General features: G+C 37.4%; 2 protein-coding genes across 7 annotated transcripts in view; both read left to right on the forward strand.

The window, feature by feature from the left end:
• Window positions 1–6867, forward strand: part of ANO9 (anoctamin 9) — a 69177-nt gene extending 62310 nt beyond the window's left edge. For 2 of the 3 annotated variants that reach the window (XM_081313008.1, XM_081313010.1), the window contains one exon: window positions 1110–1242. In XM_081313008.1, the coding sequence (XP_081169134.1) occupies window positions 1110–1194 (85 nt within the window). In that variant the 3' untranslated portion in view covers window positions 1195–1242. Of the gene's footprint in view, window positions 1–1109; window positions 1243–4612 lie in introns of those variants that run through there. The other variant, XM_081313009.1, reaches the window with a different exon arrangement.
• Window positions 6868–14270: 7403 nt separating this feature from the next.
• Window positions 14271–19588, forward strand: part of SIGIRR (single Ig and TIR domain containing) — a 50619-nt gene continuing 45301 nt past the window's right edge. For 3 of the 4 annotated variants that reach the window (XM_081313014.1, XM_081313012.1, XM_081313015.1), the window contains exon 1: window positions 14271–14390. The gene's annotated coding sequence lies outside the window, so the exon portion shown is untranslated. The remainder of the gene's footprint in view (window positions 14391–19588) is intronic. The other variant, XM_081313013.1, reaches the window with a different exon arrangement.

Consider the following 19588-nt stretch of genomic DNA (forward strand, 5'->3'; position numbering starts at 1 on the left):
CGCTCACCCCCTCCTCTTCTCCCGAGGTGGGGGCTTCCGAGCCGCCGAACAGCTGATCGGCGCTGTTTTCGGCGGCTCTACGGAGCCGCGAGGCTGACAGCCGAGAAATGGCTGCCTCCGGCGACGCCTTGCCATCCGGAAGTCTACAGTATATTAACTGTTGACTCCCTTGAGCATTCTGCCCTTTTTGAACAGTACAGACAGAACCATGGAATGTGAGGCCTCTTCTTTATGGCTGTGGCTTGCTTGTCTCCTTGTACATTGGCAAGATAAAAGAGGCAAGCAGGCAATTGCCTAGATTACTCCAAGTACAGGTAGTCCTTGACTTAACGACCAATCGCTTAGTGATTGTTCAGAATTACAGCAGGCCTGGAACGGTGCGTTATAGTCTGTAAAAGCACTTCTGTCCATCGTAAAATGTCATGCCACCCCTGCTTGGTCACACGACATTTTAGGTGCTTGTCAACTGGCTTGCCTTTGCAATTGATTGTAGTGTCCTAAGGGTCCCATGACTGGGATTTGTGGCTCTCTTTTGCTGGTTTCCAGAATTTTTTACTGAAAAAATAAAAATAAAAAATGCCCGTTTGAAAGAATAGGTTTGCACTTAAAATCATGACACTCACTTAATAACTGTGGGGATTCACTTAACAACTGCTGCAAAAATGCTGTAAGATCAGGTCTGCTCACATGAGTGCCGCACCTTACAACTGCAATGACTTACAACTGGAAATGCAGTCCCAATTGTGTTCATACGTTGAGGGTTACCTATAAGGCTATGAGGACCCAGTCCTGTCTTGATGTTCAAATGCAGTCAAAACCAGACTGGAATCTATTTTCATTCTTCCTCTGGGATGAACTCTCACCCCTTTGTGATCATTGTTGTAAAGGTTGTAAAGGTTCCCCCGCACATGCGTGCTAGTCGTTTCCGACTCTAGGGGCCGGTGCTCATCTCTGTTTCAAAGCCGACGAGCCAGCGCTTGTCCAAGGACGTCTCCGTGGTCATGTGGCCGGCATGACTAGATGCCAAAGGCACACGGAACGCTGTTACCTTCCCACCGTAGTGGTCCCTATTTTTCTACTTGCATTTTTATGTGCTTTTGAACTGCTAGGTTGGCAGAAGCTGGGACGAGTAACAGGCGCTCACTCTGTTACGCGGCACTCAGGATTCGACCCGCCAAACTGCCGACCTTCTGATCAATAAGCTCAGCGTCCTAACCCACTGAGCCACCACGTCCCTTTGTGATCATTACCTCTGTTCAATTTCTGTTAGAGCTTTTTCACATGGTTGAAAGCCTGCTGGGTGCAATCCTGGAAATACAATATAAAGTTCAATCATTTGAACCCTGAAAATCTCACTTTAAATAACTGCCTTGCTATTCTGTGAATCACATCAGTTGCCTCCGTATACTTTTATGGATGTGTTTGTTTCATTTTAAAGACTGACTGGGACTAGGGTACTAAAAGTCATGCTATTCATGGATACTTTTGAGCTTAGATAACATGAAAAATAACCAACTACTTATAGCATTAAAATCACTGGCTTTTTAGATCAGAAGATATTTTTTTTTCCTGAGCTGAGAGCTCTACATGACTATTGAATAGAATCTATAACCCAAAAACTAATGGGCAGGGCAGGGCAAAAATTAATCATGATCTTTTTTAGACTTAATTAGAATGCAAATCAGTGAAGATGATTACACCCTGATTATTATTAAACAATTCCACTATTCTTACGTTTTAAATATGTTTCTGATGGATTTGGGAGGGTTCCAATAAGGGCTGTTTTGAGTATTGTCTGTTCTGTTTTGCAAAATTGAATGTAGCGTTGAGTGGAACCAAAGACAAACCAGTTTTAATAATAGAGATGAGGAAGCAGTTGTTTTTTTAAATAGATGCTCGTGTCTATTCATTGTTATTCTGGAAGCCACATTGAAAGTGTGTTATTTTACCAACCAACAGTAACATTTTCGAAAACATCAGTACATTCTCAGTAAGGCTCCCATTTCAGAAATGCCATCAATAATTGCAGCTCTGTCTCTTTATCACAGCTAATTATTAATTTGACCAGCAGATTGCTGGCAGGAGAGTCCAAGTGACAGTAGTCGCTTCTTGTCCTCACCACTTTTTTTTAGTAAAACAGAAAGTGAGGGCTTGCTTAAAAGGAGAAAGCCAGGAGGAGGAGGAGGAGGAGGAGGAGGAGGAGATTGGATGTTGTGTGTATCTACTCCACAATACTCTAGAAAGAATAGCAAAAGTTGAATACAAAAGAATGAATAAGGGATAGTTACTAGAGGTACAAGTAGCTGTAGACTACATACAGGTAGCATCAAAACCCGGGTGTCTACGAAGATCAGCTAAATGATTAGCTAAATTGCTCAGGAGGTCTGTTTGCCACCAACCTTTCCCTGCCTTGTTACCATTTCCTCTTATCTCATTTCCATCCAGAGTTCACCCTCCCCCCCTCCCCTTCCCTGTTCCCTCATTCCCGTCCTGTGTTTTTTCCCCTCTCTTTTGCTGTTTGTGCTAAAGGTGGGGATTGTACATGTACAAACATGAATTTGTTTATGTAAAAAGTGAGTGGTATATACAGATGGGAATTAATGAATTATATCTGGAATACATTATTTCACATTACAATTCATTTTAATTACTAGTTCTGTTTTTAGTTTATATCATGACGTTGTCCTGCATGGAGGTAGGATGGGCTGCGGCTTTTAACAGATCTCTCTTTCTCTCCCTCCCCATCTCCCTCTTCCTCTCTCTATAGTCCTTGATTTATGACAGTTGAGCCCACAATTTCTGTTGCTAAGTGAGACAGTTAAGTGAGTTTTGTCCCATTTTATGACCTTTCTTGCCACAGTTGTTAAGTGAATCACTGCAGTTGTTAATTTAATAACATAGTTATTAAATGAATCTGGCTTCCTCACTGACTTTGCTTGTCAGAAGATCTCCAAAGACACTGGGACATAGCAACCGTCATAATATGGATCAGTTGTCAAGTGTCTGAATTTTGATCATGTGAGCATGTGGATTCTGCAATGGTCATAAGTGTGAAAAACAGTCACTTTTTTTCAGTGCCACTGTAACTTTGAATGTCACTAAATGAACTGTTGTAAGTTGAGGACTACCCATACTACTAAAACTCCTCTTTGTGTGTAACTTTTAACAGGTTGAAGTGGTACATTGTAGGGTGACAATTTTTGAATAAAGTACCTCAAATGGGCTAACTTGAGGATGTGTCCAAAATCCAGGGCCTATCAGTCCCATGGAATTAAAATTTGGCAAATTAAATAAAACATTTTATGATGTAATGCAATATATTATAAAATATGTGCTGTGTTCAACTGTGGTGAACCAGCTTTTGTGGCGTTTGACTGTGCTATACAATTCAACATGGGTCATCTTCCCTATCTGGTGGTGCAGTGGTTAGAATGCAGTATTTCAGGCTAACTCTGCCCACTGCCAGGAGTTTGATCCTGACGGACTCAAGGTTGACTCAGCCTTCCATCCTTCCGAGGTCGATAAAATGAGGACCCAGATTGTTGGGGGCAATATGCTGACTCTATAAACCTTTCACAAAGTGCTATAAAGCACATTAAGTTCTATTGCTATTGTTATTGCTATATTTTTAAAGAACTTTTCCAGTATATTAGAAGCTCTACCATTATTAAAGATATTGAAGAATCTGGTAAGGAAATATCTCTGAAATGATGATCCATGGGTTTTCTAATGTATAATAAACATAACTCATACATACACAAGTGTGTCATTTGGACACATTCGTGAAGGGATGGGGAAATAAAGTTTTCAGAATTTATTACTGCTGAAATTGGTTACTGTTAGTTAATAAACGAGAGAAAACTAAGCATTGCACAAGATTTATGTCCATTTCTACATATAGAAACAATATATAATCCTACCTTCCTTTGGGGGAGTTATTACGATTTTGGGGCATAACTGGTTTATATCATGTCCAGTTCACAGTGTGGCTCAAGAAACATATAGGAGGCTCCCATATATTTCTTTATTAAATGTACATACTGCTACAGTTCCCATGGTCTCCCAACAACAAAATGTAATAACAATACATTTAAAACAATGCAATTAAAATCTATGGTAAACAGATTAATCTAGCTTCCAAGTGAAGGCTGTTCCACAGAAATGGAGCCAGTATTGAAAACAGCATGTCCTGACCTCAGGTTTCCTCACTTTATGAAGGAGCCATCGATAATTTTTCTTAGAGTATATTGGGCAAGTCATTTCTAATTGGAGAAGGTGGTCCAGTAAGCATCTGAAGTACTGGTGCCAAGCTATAGAAGATCATGGGAAAACAAGCTGAACGTTATATATTGTCTGGTAGGATGATGTCCATATTTCAAACACTTTTAAGGGGGGGGAGGTTTGGCATTCCAACTTCTATACCATACTCACATTCATTCTTATATCTTTGTATCTCAGTTCTGAGTGATGTACAAGAGTGTCCTAAGATTTCCTATATCAGTGTAAACAAGACAGTGCCTCTTTAGAGTCTAAATTGTTTTATTGAATTATATATAATTCAAAGACTGCTGAATTCAACTGAAGTTATAAAAACTATTTCTCTGTATTTCAGAGCAATGGATGATTCCACAGACATATAGTAAAATATGGTGGCTATATCACAGGAATAGAAACAAATGCTGAGTGAAATGGTGCTATATGCTTTGAAGATGCCAGCAGAAATCTGCAGCCATGCCTAGTCTATCACTTGCACTGTTCTTGGATTTTATACTTCGTCACCAAAATAGCTTTGTATGGTACAACTGCTTTGAAATTTCAGTGATTTGGGGAAAATTAGACTCATGTGAAGGAAACAATTACCAGAAGACATGTCATCATCAATGTAATGCAGCACTGCAGAAGGCCAGAAGCATTTTCAAATGTTCCATATTCTTCTGTAAGAAGTTGCAGTCAGTAAATCTGTCAAGGTTCCGACAGACAGAGACAAATAAAGCAGAACTCCGAAGCTTGCAATTCCTCAAAGAACATGTTTATTGATACAAAGTATCGGCACTTCAAAAGTGAAACCAAGTCTGAAGAGATGCATAACAATTCTCCAGTACAAAGTTAAGAAATCCCACCCCTAAGGCTATGCAAGCAACTACGTTTCCCCATAAGCTTGTTGGCCGGCTTTTCATGAAACGCATGGCCCGCAGTCTCGGGATCAGCCGATGACCTTGGTTCCCATGAGAGAAAATCTGAGAGAGAAAGTCTGTCAAACATCCTCCCTCCGAGCTATGTGTCAACTAGAAATGAGAAGGAAAAAAATGGCTGCAGCCATGCTCATTCTAAAGTTGACAAAATCATTTGTGACCTTTTTGTCTTGCTAACTTCTACTCAGAAATGTTGTTTACTTTGTTAACTCAGACTGATAATCCAGTACTATGGGAAATCCCTGAACAGTCTCTCACTTCCTGTAGAATATCAGAACCAATTATTTACTGATAATCCTTGATTAGGGTAAATATATGCTGCTTGCCTAACAGAGTCCTTAGCCAAATACCCCAATTTCTAGTAGAGACAATATTCCCTCTTTACAAATAATCTGAAACTGTTCTTTATATTTAGGAAGAGCTAATAGAGAAACACTTCAAAATGTCTCTTGTCTTTACTGTACATATCATTTCTAGATTATATTCCCAACCTTAGCATGCCATTTTGATATATATAGCAACAGGTTTCTTGTATGTCAGTTTTTAAGAGTAATCCAATTTGCCACTAAAAATGGGCAGCTTTATTAAGATCTAATGCATATATTGTGTAAGGTCTAAATTATACATGGTTCTTGATCCCACATTCCAATAAGTTGTTCTGGATATGCTCTTATTTGATTTCTTTTATGTGTATGTTTTTTTAATTTACCTATACTTTTTCATTTACAATTTGGGTTATTTGAGATTCTTCATGCAAGTCATTCTGGAACCTAAGAGCATTTTGCCTAATCCAGAAATCGTGTATATTGCTACAAAAATGAATCATCTTAGAGAATCCTATTTATCTCAGAAAGATAAGTTTACATAAATGCTGGGTCCAGCAAAGATGAGAACTATGGTAAAATTAATACATATAAAAAGACGATTTATTAGGAATGTAGCTTGTTGAAATCTAGGTGATGTGTGAGATGAGCTTCAGTTGCTGCATTGATTTTGATTTTTATACCATTATGTTTTCCTTCCAATCAAGCGTCTAATAATGCTGAAAACCAAAGAGTAGCTGAAATTTTATCATTGCTATTTATCTATGGATTTAAATTTAAATTTAGTGTCCATTCCATTTATAGCTTATAGATGAATAAAACAAATCAACACTGAAGTCAATATGTTAGTAATACTCTGTTATTATAATCCTTTAACTTAGATTCCCTCATGGTTCCCTATTTGTGAATTTCATTTGTTTTCATTAAAATACTTGTATTACAAACTGACTGTAATCTGTTTAGGTACAGTTTTTCTTTTCTTCAGAGCCAAATTCTCACTTCTTGTAAGGAATTTTAACTATTGATTTCAATGATCACAATTACCGTATATTCTCTGCCTCCTGAAGTCACATTTATAATTGGGACTTTAGATTCAAAAGAGCATACAAAGACTAAATAACAACTAGGTACTTAATTGTGTGAATTTACAATGGGTGCCAAGCATCTTATTCCAAAGTTTAATGTTCTGATAAATTCTAAATTTGATGGTAAATTAAACTTGGGCTTTAATTCTGAAAACATTTTGTTCAAGGATGGTTTTTTGTTTTGAAAAGTTAAGAATCTTAAAGATAATATGAAAAACGTGAATCAGTTATTTCACCAAGAATTTTTAATGCAGTTTAAAATTTCTATTTTTTTTATCTTGTGTGCTTTGCAACTTGTTTAAAATAAGATTTTTTTTCAAATACATTATTAAATGTATACATAATTTGGATTAAAATATTTTATATAATAAAATTTTAAGAAATAAAAACGAAAATTTTGAAGCTTTATGTATAGGTGGTACCTTGCTCAATAGTAGCAACTGTGAAAGGGATCTCGGAGTCCTAGTGGACAATCACTTAGATATGCGCCAGCAGTGTGTTGCAGCTGCCAAAAAAGCCAACACAGTGTTAGGCTGCATTAACAGAGGGATAGAATCAAGATCATGTGAAGTATTAATACCACTTTACAATGCCTTGGTAAGGCCACACTTGGAATACTGCATCCAGTTTTGGTCATTACAATGTAAAAAAGATGTTGAGACTCTGGAAAGAGTACAGAGAAGAGCAACAAAGATGACTAGGGGACTGGAGGCTAAAACATATAAGAAACGTTTGCTGGAATTGGCTATGTCTAGTTTAATGAAGAGAAGGACGAGGGGTGACATGATAGCAGTGTTCCAATATCTCAGGGGCTGCCACAAAGAAGAGGGAGTCAAGCTATTCTCCAAAGCGCCTGAAGGCAGGACAAGAAGGAACGGATGGAAACTAATCAAGGAGAGAAGCAACCTAGAACTAAGGAGAAACTTCCTGACAGTTAGAACAATTAACCAATGGAACAACCTGCCTCCAGAAGCGGTGAATGCTCCAACACTGGAAGTTTTAAAGAAGAGACTGGACAGCCATTTGTCTGAAATGGTATTGGGTTTCCTGCCTGAGCAGGGGGTTGGACTAGATGACCTCCAAGGTACCTTCCAACTTTATTGTTGTTGTTGTTGTTGGATAGATTTAGCAAGCAACCCTGAAATGATCCCATTCAGATTTCCATGGCCCATAATTACCTGTGTGGAATTTGCTTTGAGATCAAATGCAGCAATGTTTCTGAAATTTTGAAAAAAGGCTTATTTATTCTTAAAATTAAGTAATAACTAAACTGGTTAATATCTTCTGGATCTCATCACTTTTTTTTACATATACCATTTGTTTTTGAGTGCTTAGAACTGTATAGTACCTCAAGCAGTAAAAGAGGTAGGCTATTAAAACTGTATAAATAAAAAGTTATAAACAGAGTAGGTTCATCAATCTGCTGTTGTGACTAAAAAAATGTAGGATATAAAAAAGTCAAATCTTCCAAGGGACAAGGTGTTCCACCTTGAAAATGGGTTAATAATTACAAGACAATATGTCAAAATGTGTTCTCTTCTAACTTATTCTAGTAGACCTCAATGCTCTGGCTTTCACACCACTTACCTTCCTTCTGAATGTAAGCTTTTATATTGAGAGGGTGACCGCTGGCATTAGTATTATATTCAGAGGTTGAAATGCAGTCTGTATTGAATGAATGGAGCGGAGTTCATAATATTCAGAGTTTGAAATGCAGTCTGTATTGAATGAATGGAGCGGAGGTTCATCCTAATCACGTCTACTTTCGTATGGCAACTTCTATTAAAGAGTCCCTCTAAGAATTTTTATTTGAGCACATTTAGCAGAAGAAACATCCTGGCACCTGCAACTGAATCGCCATGCAAGAACAGTGGCTACTCTGTAGTTCCTCATGTTTTATGTGTGCTGGCAATGTACCCAATAAGAAGTGGTTTATTTTGAAGGACTTTTTTTTTAGTTTTGCAGTAAATCTTTCTTGTATGCAGGATTAGTTTGATGACTCATTAGTGTATATTACATTAATTTATGTTTGAGAGTGCAGAAGCAGAAAAATGAAATTACAGACACCACTAATACTGATTCTGAAGCTTGACTAACGTGTACTATTCCTCTTATTTTAATACTTTCAGCATATTCTGTCTCAAAGTAGTTATTGCTGTGGTGATTTTCAAAAATCCAGAAGTAACAATTTGTTTATGTCTCATTAGTTATTTGAGGTATGGTTTCCAGTGCAATTAATGTATATCTGATTGTCAGTGTCAAATAGTATAACACTTCAGCAGTTTAGACTGTTTCACAAATTAACTCACAAAGTTGCCCATAATGGCGTTTTTATGTATATTTTATTAATTTTTATAGTAACAGTCTTTAGTATTTAATAAGCAACACATTGTCTGAATTTTAACCATATTAGTGTGGCTGCTTGATACCCAGTCTGGTAGGCCAAAGCCTCCATTTTCTTTTGCTTCTTGTAACATTTTCATTCTGATTTTTTCCCTTGCCAGATAAATTTCAATATCAATGTATTTAATTCATCAAAAAAAATTTGTCACTTTTTATCAGTATTGTTTGAAATAAAGAGTAGTTTGGGTAAAATGTTCATTTTCACCGTCGCTATTGGCAGTGTCCAAGTTTTAATATATTGGAAAATAAGAATAGGTAAGATGCTGAATATATTTTAAACAAACTGGGCATTCAGGTAAAAAAGATGCCAATCCCAAGCCCTCTTCTAACTTTTCTTCCCTCCCAAACAAGACCTCCTTCTTTGGAGAGTCTCATAGATTCAATTTGTTCCCCAAAGCAAGGCCATCCAAATATTCCCACTTGGCCATAATTGGTATGGTAACTTTGTTTTCTGATGGTACTTCTGGCATGTCAAGTTGTAACAACAACAACAGCAACAACAATAATACTATTATAGAAAAGAAAAAAGTCTGATTCATTGATATTGCAATACCATATGATGTATGAATTGAAGAGAAATAGCTAGAAAATAATATCATGATTTACAAATTGAAGTTGAGCGACTATGGAGGAAGAAATCAACGGTTGCACCCAATAGCAACATCCAAAGGGCTGCCTAGATACATGGAAATTTTACTTATTAGACCTGAATATTCTGACTTGGCAAAAAACTACCCTACTTGGAATTACCTGTATACTCAGATGCTACCTTAATAGCTCTTAGGTCCTTGGTTAGGACCTGAACTGTTAAGTTTTTACCAGTTGCAGACTGAATCAAATTGAAGATTAAATCTTTAATAATGAAAATTATAATGATAATGATGATGATGATTATGGCAATGATGATGATGATGATGATAATAATACCCTTTGGTCAATTTTTACTTTTCACAAGTTTAAGAGGTCTGTGTTCCCACAAGAAACAATTAGCATTCTCATTTGGAAGCAATGTATTGGGGAAGACTAACTGTTTATATACTGAATTCTACACTTGCCATGGACAGGACATTTAGCAATCTGGTTTTAATAAAACATATTTTCAGAAAGGCTAGTGCCAAAGTTATACAGTGACTGGATAATGGATGTGCCCTACTTGAAGCCCATGGATCATTAAACCTTCTTGAAAAGTTACTGAATATTTTTTTATGGAACAGATTGGAAAATTATGTATCTGGGAGGTAATCATACTCACATATTCAAGAGTAATTATGTCACATTTTTCTTGCCTTACCCACTTATTTGATAAAGTCTGTGATTTAAAGTATGTCCAACATGCCACAAGCCAAAAGCAACCATTGAGTAGAAAACTCTGCATGTTAGCTTAATATATGAAATGCTTTTGACACAAACAAAACCACCCAAATATGGTAAACATTCTTGAAAAATGGGTAATGGAAGAGGGAATCACCATTATGGGTCAAGTTGAACTCCAAAAAGGGAGGGAGAGAAATTATAATTGCTTAGTTCTGCAATTTACTATCCAGCAGAAAACACATTCGTTGCAATATCTTTGGGAATGAGAAAAAAATATTTCTGTCCCACTCTAACAGCATCTTCCATTATTTCAAACCAGTTTGCATCAAACTCTATAACACGGGTGTGAAACTCGCCGTGTCACGTGACGTGTCGTGACATATGACGTTTTTTGCATTGCCAGAGCTGGGGTGGCCACGGCCTCTGCATGATGCATCCGGCCCATGGGTTTGCAGTTTGACACCCCTGCTCTACAACAAAAAGAAAAAGCCAGGCCCTATTTACCTGCACCCTATATTTCTTTCAGAAAGACAAAAGTACCAGAAACCCAAATGATGATACAATGTTCTTATGATCTTAGTTGATTTTCCTGTCTGCAGACTGTTAAATATTGAAGCAGGAATATTTCTTTTACTATTTAAGTAGCATTGATTGGCAGTTTTAATGCAAGGACATTTCAAAGTACATGCTTCATCTAGTACAGGGGTAGGCAACCTCGGCTCTTTTATGACTCATGGACTTCAACTCCCAGAAATCCTGAGCTATGCTGAACTATGCTGGCTCAGGAATTCTGGGAGTTGAAGTCCATGAGTCATAAAAGAGCCGAGGTTGCCTACCCCTGATCTAGTAGCATATTTATGTAAGTGAGGAATTGCCTGCATCCCTAACTCTAGAGAGCCCAAATAAAGCCAAATGGTAGTCAAATCTTGCCCTTCACATGTGATGAGAGGAAACAGTGCTAAACTCATCCTTCAATAAAATAATTCTATATATCTGCTCTAAATGAACTTTCCAAAGCCCACTACCATTGCTTTAGCTCAACCCCATATACATTTACTTTGAGAAAAAAAAGCCCCAGTAAATTAAATGCTTAATCTCCGGGAACAAAGCACAGGATTAAAATTCCAGCAAGAAACACCTTAGATCAATACCAGACTCTCCCTATCAGTTCGGGCACCTGTGTGATACACCCTGAGTAAATACAAAACGTTTACCTTACTCAGGTGTGCATGACTAGTGCTTGCTAGGAGCTGTAGTTCTTTCGCGCAAAGAATGACAACTGTGGGAACTGCCGAACTACATCACCCAGAATGCTTTGTCGTAAAAGGTATGAGGAACTGCCCCATGACCTACCTACCTAAGCGGCGGGCAGAGTTTCCCCTAGCAACAAAGAAGATAATGAAGACTCCTCCCTGTAACAGCAAGTCAAAGTATTGGCTCCAGTTAGCAGGAAGTCACCTTTGATATAAGGTCGGTTAAACTGCCTGAAAGAGGTTGGTTGAATGAATTAAAAAGTATCACGTCTACTTCTCTGGCCCATTTCTCTGCTTTGCAAGAAAAAAAAAGATGGATTTCAGGAGCGGGGATAAGGATTCTTCCATTAGGAGAAGAAAAGAGAGCCCTGCTTTTGTATTCCTGTGTGCAAAACTTCAGCCTCCTCAGAACAAAATACATCTGGCAAACTATTTGGGATATTGGAATCATTATCTCCAATAAACATTGATTTGTTTTTGTAATAGAAAAAAAATCTCCAACAAAACAATTTAGATGGAAAATAATTTGTATTGAGTTATATACTGAAGATGTTCGTGCTATATTTTGGGATTTATCTCCTCATATATAAGCGTTACATCTCAGTCTCTTGTTATCCAGTGCAGTTAAGTGGGAGGAGGATTTGAATCAGAAACCTGCTTTAATATGAAGAATCTTGGAATTCCTAGACAAGGTATTTTCCTAAAATACTTGGAAGTTATTCCCACTCATTTCATTGAGGCTTGCTTCTAGATTAGCGTAGATAGGTTTATAGCTGCTGTCTACAATCTTTAAAATGCTTATTTCCAAAGTATGTTTTACTGACAAAATGTAATTTATTTTTTAATGTAAATAGGATTGTGTTGATATTTATCCATAAAATATTCAAATTACTGGAAGGGGAGAGTGAGAGGAAGAGAAGGAAAGTACATTTACATTCTTATCAGATTTCTACGAAAGCAAGTTAAACTGATTACAGTGATACTTCAAAAGATTTAATACAGTGTGCTTATATTCTTTGACACCATCCTGCAATGCCTAAGGATACTCTAAGTGTGTATGTTTAAAATTACAACAAAACTCATAACTTCTTATTGAAATGAACAGCACTTGGGTACTGATAATTTTGATTAGAGTATTCTCAGTTTTTGTTAAATAACTTGCACTATTGCTTTTAAGTTTTTTTAAATTATTTAATCAATTTATATGGCTGCCTATCTTGTAACAGTGACTCTGGGGATTTATTTTAGGATTATACAACCAAACAGTATTAAATGTACATTGTGGCACCTGATTTCTAAAGCTTTCTAAAGGAAAAAAAGAATTGCTCAGTGATCATACTGGATACCTGGCATTTTACATGAAGAAAGAACAATGAACACTTTTTTAACTGCTATTCAAAATTAGAGTACAAAGTTTTCCAAAAATTATTGTAGGTTTTTTTTTTGTGTCAATTATTGATTAGCAACATAAAAGACTACAGGCCTGTTATCAAATGGATTTGTTGAAACATAATTTTGATACAACTGAAAATTACAAGATCTACCTTCGACCTTTTAGGACTGGTTTTGCATAGCTGTAATTTTGACAACATATTATAGATACTCTAACAGAAATATGGCTATTGGGAAAACGTGTCCTGTTTCAAAATGGCTCCCATGAGAATGCAGTTTATTACAAGACAAGTTTTATCAAAATGCTTCCTCTGCTTTCCCCTTTTTCAAGATGCACTCTGTTCACATTTGCTTTTTTTTTGAACAGATGGACACACTTTCACGTACAGCATTGGATTATTTTGGGATTTTCAGTCAGAAACATTTAGCATAGATAAGGTATTCGTTAACAGAGTAAACAGTTTCTTGCTATTTACATTTAGTGACTAAGGAATGATAGCTATCTTTTGTGTAAGCTTAGATACGGTGGCAATTTTAATCAGGTAACAATCTGAATACAAGACAGTGGGGTCTGTCAGTTTTTCCAAAATTATATTTGAAATACAAAACCTGCTGTAAGAGAGAATTTCACTTTCTTAGTGGGTTTCTTCCAAAATTAAGCTGTTGCTCATAGAGCACTTTCTCAGGGCACTGAACTTACACATGTGTTTATTATGGTGCATGCAAAATAGAGGGGAGAAATTTGGATATAAATAATTCAGCTGTATTACCACTGTTGGACACAATATTATTTAGTAATTGTTATGTTATGTTATGTTGCTTATTTTGTAAAGTTCTCTTTTACATAGAAGCATATCTCAGTGTTTTTGTTTGTTAATTGAGGTTTTCTGTGTTATTCCTTGGGATATTTTCTTTCTTTTGGTCTTTTTTTTATGTTAACTGCTTCAGAATAACCCTTGCCAAGTTTCAGGAAAATTGGCTGACCCAGTGTTATAAAGCTGCACTCTTCACAGCTGCAAATCTACTGAAAAACTTGTTTCATAGCTATTGAGTAAGCTTCTACTACTTGAATGCTTGATTGCTACCAACAGGTTGAGTAGCTTTTATTGTTTTTTGAAATATTTAAGTTCCATTTTCTGATCTATGCAGGTGGAAAAATGGGAGGAGCAGTGATAACAAGGAGGAGGTCCTGACTCTGAAGTGCAGGCTTGGAGGATTTTGATTGGGGACAGAGAAAAAGAACAAGTCATTATAGAAGGGCATGAGGTCATTAAAAAGGGGAGAAGACTTAACTGGCAAAGCAGGTCTGTTGGACAGTCATATGATTAAAATTGTGGCAATAAAGGAGTGTACAGCAAGGGCACACAAGAATTCAGTCTTTTGAAGATATCTATCTGCCTCTAGAAGTGGAGGGGAAGCCCTAGAAAGGTAATGCTTCTCACCCTCTTCTCCAATTTGCAAGGTGTTTTTCATGAACAAGTTAAAATGATTGTGAAATTTCTCTGTTTGGTCTGTTTCATTTGTCCTCTTGACTTTCTGTCTTGCTAGAGGGGGCAGATAGGAAAGAACAGTAATTTCATAAGGTAAGGAAGCTGTTGCTGCTGGTGGTGCTATTAGTGGTAGTGGAGGGGTGAGTGGGGAATCCTTATATTTGAATTTTAAAGATGAAGACATGCCATTAGGCTAATTTCCATCCCCTTCCTTGTTATTTGCTCTAGACAAGATACCTTTCCTTGCAGTTCTTATTATTTGACCCAGCTCTCTCTCCTTTATGAAGGCATGGTAGATATCTCTTTTTGGAACTTATGCTCTGCATGTAAAAAATATTGTTAGTATACTTAAGGCCCTATTTTGAACTTTGTTTTGACAGATTGATTTCAATCATTGCTTCCCACAGCTAGGAATATTAGTGTCATGGCTTCCTAATAGGGGACTTTTTTCCTGGTACTGTTCCTTTCCTACGAGAAGGTTTCGTCAAAATGATTTTTTTATTATGAGCTGCCTAATTTATAAAGAACATTGTTATTCATTTGCTGCTGCGGGGTGTGGGTGTGTGTGTGTTCTGAAATTCTCTCCACTGTCAGATAACTGTGGCTGACTTCTCTCTACTTTGGCTTGAAGTTTCTTTTGTTGGGTGCAGAGAGCTTCAGAAAGCCAAACCCTATTTGACTTCCACAAGCCAATTACTGTAGTCAAGCACAGTGTGAAGAAGGCCTTTGTGGAGAATGCCTAGAAGCTATCTGCTCAGGGTAGGCAGGAGAGTGTGTTTTCCTCTTAGTACAGTGCTCATTACAGACATAGCTGACTGACTGAATAGATCCAGCGTTTGTTTCCTAACACACCATGATTTTATTGGTTATGCAAATAGTTTATTTTTTTGTTTTCTATTTCATGTATTGCTGCTAGCTAGCTTTCTAGAAAGATTGTTATAAGTTTGGAAAGGGAAGAATGCAGGTAGTGTATGACTTGCAACGGTTTGTTTAGTGTCCATTCTAAGTTACCACGGCAATGAAAAAAGTGACTTATGACTGTTTTTCACATGACCACTCTAACATCCCCATGGTCACGTAATCAGAATTCAGACACTTGGCAACTGACTCATCTTTATGACGGTTGCAGTGTCTCAGGTTCATGTGATCCCCTTTTGCGATTTTATGATGAACAAAGTTAATGGGGAAGCCCGATTCACTTAACAACCGTGTTACTAACTTAACACCTGCAGTGATTCACTTAACAGTTGTGGCAAGAAAAAGGTCGTAAAATAAGGCAAAACTCAGTTGTCTCGCTTAGTAGCAGAAATGTTGGGCTCAATTGTGATCGTAAGTCGAGGACTACCTGTACGTATATTTACAATTAATCAGAGGTGGCCATATGACTTTAGTGGTAGTTCCACTGTAGTATAGAGTATTGTATATGTCTTGATCACATTCACGTGCCAGATTTCAGGTACTTTTGCCATGAGTTCAGGAGGAGGTATCAATGCAGTGTTGTTGAGGTGGGCAGCTATATACATTTGACCCTGCTGTAATATGACTTAGGGTTTTATATCTTTAATCCAGACACATCGTAAAGCAGGCTTTGCACATTTTCACTTAATCATTAATATTTTTTAACAAGTGGATTTGAAAATATATAAATTGGCCGTGTTGGGACTAAAATCTAGTCTGCCACTAAAAGAGCCAGTTTGGTCTAGGCACCAGGCTAGAAAGCAAAGACACCACGAGTTCAAGTCCCACCTTAGCCAAGAAAGCTGTCTGAGTGACTTTGGACCAGTTACACACTCTCAGCCCAACTCACAACCTCAGTTGTGGTTGTGGGGAAAAGAGGAAAGTATGTTGGTGTCAGCACTGCAACGAACTGAACTGAAGCCATTTTCACTTCGTTTTCAGTTGCCACATATTTAGAAAGGAAGGAGGGGGGAAGTGTAGTTTTAAGTTAGCCATAACAATTCTCATGTATGGGAACCAAGGTCATTACTGATAACATTTTGGCGGCTGGAGAAACAATTGGTGAATGTGATTTATGACATCTAATTGGAGTGGGAATTGCAACTTGCAACTTTGTAACCAGGGGAGGGGAATTTAGTCTTGGGTTCACCTTCATATGTGCTGTTATTTTGTAGCCAAATAAAAATGTTCTTTGAGGAAGATTTCCTTGCCTTGAAGTTTTTCTAATTGGTCTCATCTACCGGAACCATGACATTTGGATATCTTCACTATCTTGAGTTATTTGTGAAATAATTAAGGACCTGAGAACTGATTATGATGATACTAGAAGCAAGATTCCTAGCATCAGCATCTTCACTAACCTAGCTAGACAGAGGCCAAAATAGATGTATTTAAAATATATGTTATTATTTTATAAGAAAAAAAACATTTTTGCTTATTCTTAAGGAAAAAAGGTATTTATGCACTTTGCAAAATGAAAATAATGTAGATGACTGTCAATAAGGTCAATATATATATATATATATATATATATATATATATATATATATATATATATGTATGTATGTATGTATGTATGTATGTATGTATGTGTATATATATATATATATATATATATATATATATATATATATATATATATATATATATATATATATATATATATATATATATATATATATATATATGTATGTATATACACACACACACAAGGTCTAACACCTTACTGCATTATTAGAATCAAGTACTTTTTACAATGAATTATTTTATTGGGCAGTCATCTAAAAAAAACCCTGCTTATCAAGCAAACTTGCATAATGCATCACAGAATTGCTAGATTTTGCAGTACACATGAATTATATTTAATATAAAAATACTGACTCAGGAAGCTGCTTCTAATACGTTCATCAGCAATTGTTTTCTACTCTCCATTTTCAGAGCAACCTTTCTCAATTTAGGTGTCTTTCAGACATGTTGACTATAGACTTTGGAAGTCTGTTTATCTAGAAAATGCCTACACTGAGGAAGGATGATGCAGAGAAATTCTCTCCTTTTTCCTCCTTTGAAAAAAAAAACACACACACATAGCTTGCACATTGATTTGAACCAGTATTATTATGAGATTAAATTGTGCCCCAATTCTGATATACAGTGAATAGATGTGACTATCAAGGAAGGGATAAATTCTGGCTTGCCTTAAACAAAGAAATGTGGAATGGAATTGACCTGCACAAGGCAGCTAGCTGCACTTAGTCTTGCAGTGCTGAACCATGAAGTGTCAATTTGTGTGAATCATCCCTACACGCAGGGCTTTTTTCCTCATAGAACGCTCAGAACGGAGTTCCGGCACCTTTTTTGGATGGAACCTTGTAGGGTAGGCAAGGCGGGTTGTATGACATGTGTGAGTTCTGGCACCTTTTTCTTTTACAAAAAAAGCACTGTCTACACGTGAGATCACAAAAGAATATTCTGGAAGACCCACTTGTGCTGTGGTTCAGTATCAACATAAAATCAGAATTCTGTACTTGAAATACATTGTTACTTTTTGACAAGAAGATATTTTGTACGGTAGTCATTCCTCTAAATTCATTGTACCAATTTTTTTTTAAAAAAAGAAACAATTGATTTTCCTTTCCAGGCTTATTTTCTATGGTGTGAGAATGCAGGCTGTAAATTCTCTTCACAGAATATTCCATCTATAAACTTATGTTTGCAGCACAGGAACTCCTTGGCTTTCAACTACAACTGAGCCAAAATTCCTGTTGCTATTTGAGACATTCATTAAGTGAGTTTTGCCCGATTTTATGACCTTTCTTGCCATATTTGTTAAGTGAACCACTGCAGATGTTAAGTTAGTAACCTGGTTGAGTGAATCTGGCTTCCCCATTGACTTTGTTTGTCAGAAGTTTGCAAAAGGGGGTCATGTGACCTCAGGACACTGCAACCATCATAAATATGTAGGAACAATCCAGAGAAAAGAAATATTTTTGGGAATATTAAAAAGGCAGAAACTTCTCCACACACCCCCAGCCAGACAACTCAGCAGAAAACAGCTTTTAGAAATTTGTTGTTAGCTGCGAAGTCGTGTCCGACCCATCGCGACCCTATGGACAACATTCCTCCAGGCCTTCCTGTCCTCTACCATCTTCTGGAGTCCATTTAAGCTCACGCCTACTGCTTCAGTGACTCCATCCAGCCACCTCATTCTCTGTCGTCCCCTTCTTCTATTGCCCTCGATCTTTCCCAGCATTAGGCTCTTCTCCAGTGAGTCCTTCCTTCTCATTAGGTGGCCAAAGTATTTGAGTTTTAGCTTCAGGATCTGGCCTTCTAAAGAGCAGTCAGGATTGATCTCCTCTAGGACTGACCGGTTTGATCGCCTTGCAGTCCAAGGGACTCGCAGGAGTCTTCTCCAGCACCATAGTTCAAAGGCCTCAATTCTTTGGCGCTCAGCCTTTCTTATGGTCCAACTTTCACTGCCATACATTGCAACTGGGAAGACCATAGCCTTGACTATACGCACTTTTGTTGACAGGGTGATGTCTCTGCTTTTTAGTGTGCTGTCTAGATTTGCCATGGCTTTCCTCCCCAGGAGCAAGCGTCTTTTAATTTCTTGGCTACAGTCCCCATCTGCAGTGATCTTGGAGCCCAGGAAAATAAAATCTGTCACTACCTCCATTTCTTCCCCATCTATTTGCCAGGAATTGAGAGGGCCAGATGCCATGATCTTGGTTTTCTTAATGTTAAGTTTCAACCCAACTTTTGCACTCTCCTTCTTCACCCGCAACAAGAGGCTCTTTAGTTCTTCTTCACTTTCTGCCATTAGAGTGGTATCATCTGCGTATCTAAGGTTGTTGATATTTCTTCCGGCAATCTTAATTCCAACTTTTGATTCATCTTGCCCTGCCTTTCTCATGATGTGCTCTGCATATAAGTTAAATAGGCAGGGCGACAGTATACAGCCTTGCCGGACTCCTTTCCCAATTTTGAACCAATCAGTGGTTCCATGTCCAGTTCTCACTGTTGCTTCTTGACCCGCATATAGGTTTCTCAAGAGACAAATAAGATGGTCTGGTACTCCCATCTCTTTAAGAACTTGCCACAGTTTGTTATGATCCACACAATCAAAGGCTTTAGCATAGTCAATGAAGCAGAAGTAGATGTTTTTCTGGAACTCCCTAG

The sequence above is a fragment of the Vipera berus genome, assembly GCF_964194415.1.
Source record: "Vipera berus genome assembly, chromosome: 1".
Taxonomy (NCBI): domain Eukaryota; kingdom Metazoa; phylum Chordata; class Lepidosauria; order Squamata; family Viperidae; genus Vipera; species Vipera berus.